Source organism: Oculina patagonica, chromosome 11 (genome assembly GCF_052425735.1).
Source record: "Oculina patagonica isolate OP01 chromosome 11, crgOcupat, whole genome shotgun sequence".
In the NCBI taxonomy this organism is placed as follows: domain Eukaryota; kingdom Metazoa; phylum Cnidaria; class Anthozoa; order Scleractinia; family Oculinidae; genus Oculina; species Oculina patagonica.
In genome coordinates this window covers 3,830,962-3,839,863 of record NC_135768.1, presented here as the reverse complement: position 1 = coordinate 3,839,863, position 8,902 = coordinate 3,830,962, and the positions used below count along the sequence as shown (strand labels likewise).

The 8,902-nt window shown below is 38.2% G+C and overlaps 1 protein-coding gene across 1 annotated transcript; it reads left to right on the top strand.

Moving 5' to 3' along the window:
• The first annotated feature begins 1,071 nt into the window (after nucleotides 1-1,071).
• LOC144629980 (homeobox protein XENK-2-like) lies at nucleotides 1,072-3,699 on the top strand. The gene is made up of 2 exons (XM_078488239.1): nucleotides 1,072-1,366; nucleotides 1,776-3,699. The coding sequence occupies exons 1-2, from the start codon at nucleotides 1,171-1,173 to the stop codon at nucleotides 2,252-2,254; spliced, it is 675 nt and encodes a 224-aa protein (XP_078344365.1). The 5' UTR covers nucleotides 1,072-1,170; the 3' UTR covers nucleotides 2,255-3,699.
• The last annotated feature ends 5,203 nt before the right edge of the window (nucleotides 3,700-8,902 follow it).

Genomic DNA, 8,902 nt, shown 5'->3' with positions numbered 1-8,902 from the left:
ACTTCAATCTAAAGAGGAACTGAATTGTCTGCCTGCTTTGTGATGTCTTGTTTTTATAAAGTGACTGTTCTGAAGCGTCAATTCAGGATATCACTTTCATCACAAAATTAAATGTGTTTCCGAGACTAATTGCATGTGCTTCAAATCTGTGGTCACAATTATAAGCTTTTAACTCCACCATGTGCTGGCTTAAGGGGCCTTTAATTGCACGTTTTAATAAACAACAAGCTACATCCAATAAAACACTGCGCTCTGTTTGTACATTGTGCCGCGTCTTAAGGCTTCACGTTACGTGAAAGAAGCCACTTAAGTCCTTTCCGTATCCATTCTTCGCATTCAACGCAGAGATCTAAGTCAACCACAAGGCTAAAACGCCATACTCTAGCACGAAAGCCAAAGAAGAATCGAACAAACCATTTCGCTCATTGTGCAAACACACGCGCGCAAGAAAAAAAATACAAAATGCGTTTTATTGCTCTAATTGGTTTTGCTTAAGCGATTTTTCACGGCTAAAATGCTCGATTTTTTTCCTATAAGCGATGTTTGACTTCGTACTTATGATCGGCGTTAATCTTTGTGATAAGTGAATCTAAAGTACGCGCTGGATAATTATGGTATAACGAAGGGGCGGGCATACGACACTGAATTGAAATAGCAACCTTAAAGACCTCGCGTTTTATGTACTCTAGGGGTTTGTAACTGTTGAATGTTATGACAGATCTAACAATAGAAAAGTTAACGAAAAATTGCTCTGGAATCAAAGACATTACGAGCTGCCACGGAAACTGCAAATTTTCAAATTTCCAATTACATCGATTCCGGAAAGAAAACCTCAGATCTAAATCAAGTGCAAAGATTTTGGCGAACACTGACTCGCGATGCTCCCAGCTGCGACCTAATTAGTGTTTCTCTTCGCTTCTAATCGCGTGTTGACATTAGACAGTGTCAAGTCGCTGATAAGGCTGCCCCAAAAGGATCATTTGATCACAAAGTGACATATGCTGACTGTCAGACTCTTAGCACTGAAGAACTAACAACCACGCCCTCTGAAATTGACACATGTCTCGTTCATATCAAACCTTACGCATATTTTAGAGCGAGAGCTTCAAAGCTCCGCTCAATGAAACTCGGAGCTCTCTCGCTCACTCAATAGCCGGATGCTTTTTCAAAATGACTTCGTTTTCGATCGACAGTATACTGGCTCTTCAAGAGACCAAGTGCGGGACTGCGCAAGCTAATGGAATACATAAAAATAAAATCGAGGAACTACGAGATGAAGACCTTAGTAGCACCAAGTACATGGACCACAGAAGTTCTCCAAATTCGAGCCCCACAGAGCTAGGAATAGAAGAGCCCTCTTACGAAGGTAACATCTATGCAATTTTCTATTCCATATGAATGTTTGCCAAGTTTGTCACCTATTGCCAAATTTATTTTAGGTTTATTTCTGTCGACGTGTTGCGTATAGTCTCGGAACAAAAATCATTCTCACCTCTAGATTTTTAAATTGCGCATTTTCCTCAGAAAGATTAGCATGCAACAGAAATTTCTTATTTTTCGGGTATTACGCGGACGTGATTTATTTAGAACAACTTGACATGTTGCAAATGCGTTGCGTAGAATAATTCTCAATAATATGTTCCTAAGCCCATGAAAAATGTCGCTCATACATTTCTGGTTGATTGCGTCTACTTTTCCGCGTTCCTTTGTTCCGAGTTTCAGTCTAACCAGTCACAATTTTTATTTTATAAATTTTCTTCTCTTTTTACTTCTAGCTGATTCCACAGAAAGGCTCGACTCAGAGGATTTTAGCAATGAGAACGACAACGACCAAGAAACGGAAATTCCAAACACGAAAAAGCGCAAGCGAAGAGTACTATTCTCAAAGGCGCAAATCTTCGAGCTGGAGAGGCGCTTTCGACAGCAACGGTACCTCTCCGCCCCAGAGAGAGAACAGCTCGCTAGACTTATAAACCTCTCGCCAACCCAAGTCAAAATATGGTTTCAAAATCATCGATATAAATACAAGAAGCAAGTTGGCGATAAAGGACATTTTGCGGGCGAGACTATGCCGTTTATGAGTCCTAGACTAGTTCCTGTACCGGTTTTGGTACACGAAGGACAACCTTGTTACAGACACAGAAGTACACTAACTTCTAGGCAGGAATTCAATAATGGTTTTACTTATCCTCCGGTGCCTTTATTGTACCCGAGTCCGTCGATGTATAATAGTCGTTATTGGGGCTTTTCTTAGATTATAGTAATGCTTTAGCAAACAGCGCTAAAGTTGGTTATTTTGGTCTTGGAGACGCAATCAAAGACATAATCTCATCCACATTTGTACTACTAAGGGTTATATTTCGTATGCCTTCATTCAAGGTCGCACGACACGTTTTATGTAATTCTTACAAGATTATGCCTTTTTTTTAACTTACGCAAACTAGTCAGTTATAAAATAGAAGCTTGTGTTCGTAGGCTGGTGGCTTAGTTTACTTTGCTAAGCTTTCGGATTTATGCTTCGTTTGAAAAGAACTTGAAGTTACGCCATGTGCAAGACAAGTTTATGTACAAAAGATTATGATTTTATCTGTTTTGTATTTCACGAAGTACAAGCCATCCTCCGCCGTGATTTCTTAAACAGGCGTGACAAAATTTTCACCAGAGGCGTGAAGAACTTAAGCATTCGATAAAACCTCTCTGCTGGTTTCTTTATTGTTAAGAGTTTATTGTCTTCGATAGAAAGCTTTGCGAAGGTGGTTTAGGTTATCATAGAGTTGCAATATTTGCCAAGATCTTGGCAAACAAGTTGTACATGATTATAAGATTTTGTAATCTACTGATAGGTTAGAGTCATAAATATACACACTCAGGGATTAAGAAATCCTATTTTTAACCATTAAAGAACAATAAATTTTCAGAGTACCCAAAAAAGTGAAACCGGACGTATTTTGCTTCAACAAAGCAATGCTTTCTCATTGTTGCCAGACGTCAGTACAGTGCGTGGGTTTATTTGGGGGCATGATCTGCCTTGTTTATAGGGCCTCGCAATTTGGTAGAGTTTAAGGATTTAAAAATGTTAGAGACGTGATGTTATCTTGTGAGGCGGAGTGATGCGGTGTAAGAGTCTAATGCGGTGAGGGTGTAGGTGAAGAGATAAGAGGGAATTCGCTTAAGACTTGGCTCGCAAAAATTGGCGCGCGGTTCTGTTTCTCTAAGTGCCAAGCACGACTTTTCAGTCATGTAGCTATCACTGTGAATTAAATTTTCTTGATAGCGTAAAATGACTTGTGACCGCGCTTTGCAAATCTGTGGAGGTTTTGAATCGATATTGGCCAAATGCGGGCAAGCAAGGAAGCACGAAGAATCAGTTTTTTTATGCTTTCGGGTTTACAGCGCGCCGTTCAAATTCAAGTCAACAATGACCTGTTTTGACACCCGAAGAAACATTTCCAAACTTCGCAGCTTAGCGCTCATGTTTGCAGAGCTCTGGTTTGCGTTAAAAAAAATGATTAACAAGCAGTTAATCTGCAAAATTGAGTCTTCAAAGCCGAGTTTAAGCGATTACGTTTTGAAAATTAAAGCCGTTTTAGAATTCCAATGTCGCTAAGTATTTCCAAATGAGGCGTACTTACAGTATTGTCAAGAAAACAGTAAATAAAGGAATACAGTAAAAAGTAATAAAGGGCTTTTGTAACTCTGCTTAATAGAATATATAGCAATAGTCATTAATTCAAGATTGGAATGGTAATTTTCGCTAGGAATAAATCGAAAATCCTTTACGAAAACCCGACAGCTATGTTAAAATTCGCCCCAAGTGTATACACAGCTTGGAGCGGTTTTGAATAACAAAGAAGGTTTACCAAGCCAAGGCGCTGCAGCTGTCGAAGTTGATTTGTGTCTCGGGTGCTGGGATCTTTAAAGAAAAAACAAGATGACAGGTTTAAAAATGTAGAAGATCATCCACTTCTGGGAAAATCCTTTAATAACGCAACCTTTTCGCTTCATCTTTGCGTTCTGAACTGTCAAAAATGCCCCAAATCCCTCCGTGTGATAGAACTCGTCCATGGCCTCTCATTATTACTTTAACAAAACAAAAGCATTCAAATACAAGGCTTTTTGTTCGAAAAATATTACAGGTACTATTAAACTCACTTGACTTATTACAGCAAAAGATCAATTTGTTGTGGCATTACCATATAAATGCACGCAACAATCTTAAACCAACGCATTCGTGGCTACCGATTTAGTCTCTCAGTTACCTCGCTTATTTCCGACTTTTTCTTAGCTATCAAGAAAGATTAGAGCAGAGAAACAAGGCAATAGACCAGTGAAATCTTAGAAACATAGCACATATATTTTAGATAAAATCTATCCCGGAATTAAAAAAACTCAGTTAAGTTTCACTTGATCCCCTCTCCGCCATCAAAATCTTTTTCGGTTGTCATTATTGGTTGATATTAATTTTCCATGAAAATTTCTTTTTTTGTTCTGCACGATAAAAGCAAATTCGATACCTAACACATGACATTACCCATGGAAAAATATTTAATTGAGAGAACAAGTTGGCCGTCCCAAAGTCGGATGATCTGATGCGTGACGTGTTTACATTGGATACCATTGTAGTCCAAGCTTTGAGTTCAGGTGTAGTGATTCACATTTCGGTGAAGTTTGCCAGGCTTTGTTCATACTCAGAATTGACTGACAATGTTTTGTAACCGTGTTTGGAGACAAAAATTTAATTTTGTGAAGCTCGGCGAGCTAGACGTGAACTTAAGTCCACACTAAAGCAAGTTGTGACTGAGAAAGGAGCACAGTTCCATAAGTAGTCTACTAGTAAGTCATTAGATACATCATATTGCGATTGTGATGGAGTGAGACAGGAACCGAATTCAGGTATAAAACATAAAGAGCAAATAGTAAAAATGTAGGTTTGTTAAAAGTCACGAATGAAAAGTTTGAAATAAAAGAAATAAAGGCATACCAGGCGATCTTGCTTTTCTTTGTGATACACTTTTTTTTTCTTCTATAAGAATACTGTTTTTGCAGCCCAGGCTGAATATCGCAGCTTGTTTTTCTGCCGATTTTAGGTTAAATAGCTGAAGTATTCTTGTGAATATCCTTAGATTATAACTTATAAAATTTCCGTTTTCGAATTTTTTTAGGTAATAATTACACGTGTATAACTTCTTGCAGAAATGTTATTAGCATCAAACATACGGCTAGTGCTGCTTTTGTTGTTTTTAAGCTACTTTTGTCATCTAGAGAAAGTAAGAATTTTAACGGTTTAGTTGAAAACATGTAATTATATCGTATTTACACATTATCAACACACAAAATTATGTTCTTTTCAAAATCTCAGCCTCGGGTTTATTCTTAAAATATTCTTAAAATTTCGCAAATTTCAGCCTCGATATTCTTAAAAAATATATTCTTTTAGAAAAAAGAGTGTATGGCTGTTCATAACACAAGGCTAACAGCGGTGGCCTAGACTACGAAGATAGTTTCCTTTGCCAGTGAAGCACCCTTTGTTACATTGCAGATCAACTGTTTTTGTGCAGATAACACAGTAGCTATCACTGTTACCCGGGTTACTAAACCAATCCTACACTAAATTCCTTCCTACACTGAGCAGACAAATCTTCGTAGGTCACGTAAAATCGCTTTGTACATATAGCACTTCAATTTCAGTGGATTACCTGACCAATCGGCATTTTTCTTTTATCTTAAATACTGCCTTGCATCTTAATGTTTTGAAATCTCCTCCAACGAGAACTAGAGAACTGTTCCTGTGTGTTATGAGACAAATTAAAATGACATCAGCCTTTAAAAAAGGCTTAAAAGTACAAGATTGCTTCGTGATTCTCGGAGGAGTACGAAAAAATGTTGCTTATTAAAATACAATTGCGTTTTGTTTCCGAGATAAGTGACTGTGAATATAAAAGACTTTATCTTCAAAGTCGAACAAAGAAAAAGCTGTTGAAATCGCCATAAAACGGAAGGCCGAAGTAGATTATCTTGTAAGCTGGAGAAGCTTGGCAAAAGAGGCAATCCTGCTAGCCGACAATAACCTGCCCTAAAAATTCTCATCACACGGGCACGAGCGCGAGAATAGCCGTCTACAAACTCAGTTATAATACCCCGTAATTTGTGGGTCGGTCTGAGATATCCGACGGGGACTACCAAGTTTTGCGGTCTCTTATGCGCTACACTTAAAACAAAAGCCAAGTTCATTTATTTCATATTGCCACGCAGTTCCGTTTTCTAAATGCGCTAAATGACCCCCTTTGATGTTAAGCGTTTACTGATTCGTGTCAAGGAAGGAAATGTTTAATTAACGTCTGCTTGTTTTTCTTTGTCCAATTAACTCTCACTTCCGACACTCTCAAGAATAACCCGAGCAACCAGGGAGGGCTTTGAGGGGAGGGAGAGCTTTAAGGGGAAGGGAGGGAGGGGGGAAAGGGGGATAACGATAAAAAATTCCCAGGGAATTAAGTGGTTTGAGGGTTGAACGTTGAGATTACAAAACGCACACACCTAAATAAAGAAAAAACCAAATCAGTATTTTTTTAAATTTTTAAACACAGAAATGTGTGTTATGTATAAATTGTCATAGTTATCAGTGTGTTTAAGCGACTTAACGAACGTCTTTTCTCGGAATGCGTAATTAAAATCGAGTTGTTCCGTTTAATCCAAAGCTGTGTTAAACAACTTTGAATATGAAAAAAAAAAGATTATTGTCTAATTAATGCCTTGCTGCAAGCTAGCCAATTCAAAGTGGTAGCTAAATCGCCACATGTAAACAACATTGTTTCCGCGGCACATAGCCATAAAAAAATAAGAGAAAAACCTGTGGCTACGAACTCGATGCCCCCGGCACATTCCACAGCGAAACGCTTCGTGCCGTTTCCTTCGCCTACTTCACAGGTTAAACATCGCGAGTTCGGTAACGATTAGCCAAAAGATTTCTTGAAAGTAAATAGAAATCTATCTCGTTATCTTATTTACAGAATTATCTGTCTTTTTGCATTTCGAGATGCTCGCTTTATTGCCCATGCTTTCGTGCTTGCAGTGAAGTGAGGCTTAGGCCGATTTACTTTAATAAGAGGATTTCACGGGATATTAAGCAGACAGAGGATTCTTTTTCAATTGTCTGCCTTATCAATGCCACGGATGTTTTTTGTTCCACGAAAAGACAAAATTGTCGCCAAGCTGGCTATGAAAACAAGCGTGTAATTTCATTCTTAAGAGCGTTGGCCAAGTTCAAAGTCATAGAAAAAAAATCCAATTTTGTGTGGAAAAGAAAAACAACTCGGGACCACATGAAAGTGCTGCTCGATAGCTTTCAATTATAAGTGCTCAGACATCAGGGTTTCATGGTCAGAATTTTAACACCACCTTGTACAACAAAATAAAAAGTACCACATGAAAGTAATGCTCGATAACTTTCATTTGAATGCCACGCACTAGGGTTTTATCCATAGACTTAAAAGTTAGAACCACCTTAAACAGAATAATAAACAGCACCACATCAAAGTACTGCTCAATAGCTTCCATTTGAAAGGTCACACACTAAATCTCCCTAGCTTCCATTTTACTTGCCATGCAGTTGAGACTTACTAAAGAGGGGCGTCTTAAAAGTTGGAACCACACACTACTTCATGCTTGGGCCAGGGGCGTTGCCTACCCATTTCTCTGCTCGTTCTGGGTGCAAAATTTGCCCGTCCTTGTTACGAGCTGCATTCAGTATAAATTGCCTTCGATTTTATCAACGCAGGGATGTGTGAAATATAATGTAAAGCAAACCTTGGGTTGTTAATCTGGCATGATATAGGCTCCACATACAATTCACGTAATACACGGAGACCTTTTAGTTTCAAATACCAGCAAGTAACATAATTACAAACTGACTAAAATTGTACAATAGCCTGCCCTTTCGGTGTCATTCTTTTTTTTTTTTTTTTCGGTGTCATTTTTAGGATCGCTGTTCGATTTCCCAGTAGTTCCACACTATTAAGGAACGAAGACAAAAGTATTGTGACACGCGACTACTTGCAGCGTAAAGAATGCCCTCGTGAAAAGCACGATCAGAAGAACATATATCATTCAGTAACATAACTCAAGGGTAGCTGGCCTTATATATCAGAAAATTCAGTAACAAAGATTTTGCTTTGATGACACAACATTCAAATGAAATAAATAATATTTACAAAAGCATCCCAAAAGACTGTTTGAAGTAACGCATACATGAAAAGATAGAAGTGACCAGCTTTTGATTTTCCCTTCCATGATTAATACATTGTCAAGCAAACAGGCCATGAGGACCACAAAAAATGAATAAGGAGATTTTGTCTTGATGAACAGCCAAGTTCTTAGAACTAAATTTAAAAGAAAAGTATGGTAATATGTATTGAGAAATAACATTTTGAAGAGGATTAGCAGCAGATATCTGGAACTACTCGCTGTTTTGCGTGTCTGCAGGTGTTTGACTTTTTAGCTGGATGGTTTTCATCAGTCAGAATTTTGAAGAGAACTTGAAGCTTTTAGCCAGAAGTGTAGAAAAAGCCCTCAGATAAAGAAAGAGTAAGATTTTAATCAGATTTTACGATCCGATTAAAAGAGAGTATGGCGTTCATGGGTCACGTAAATGAAACGCAGGACTTCTCAACTAAATTGCTTCAGTATCTAAACAATTTGATAATAGTAGCTAAAAGAGCAATTTTGCGTGCAACGTATTTCGTAACTTTCTCGAAATTGCGTACAAGTTGCAGGAAACATAAATTTCATTAAGTTCGCAAGTTGCATAAACCATACAAACAGAGCAAACTCGCTGCAAGACAATTAGCAAAAACTGTTCGACCACAAAGCACTTGTCCTGCAAGGAGTTTCTTTACTGATTTTCACA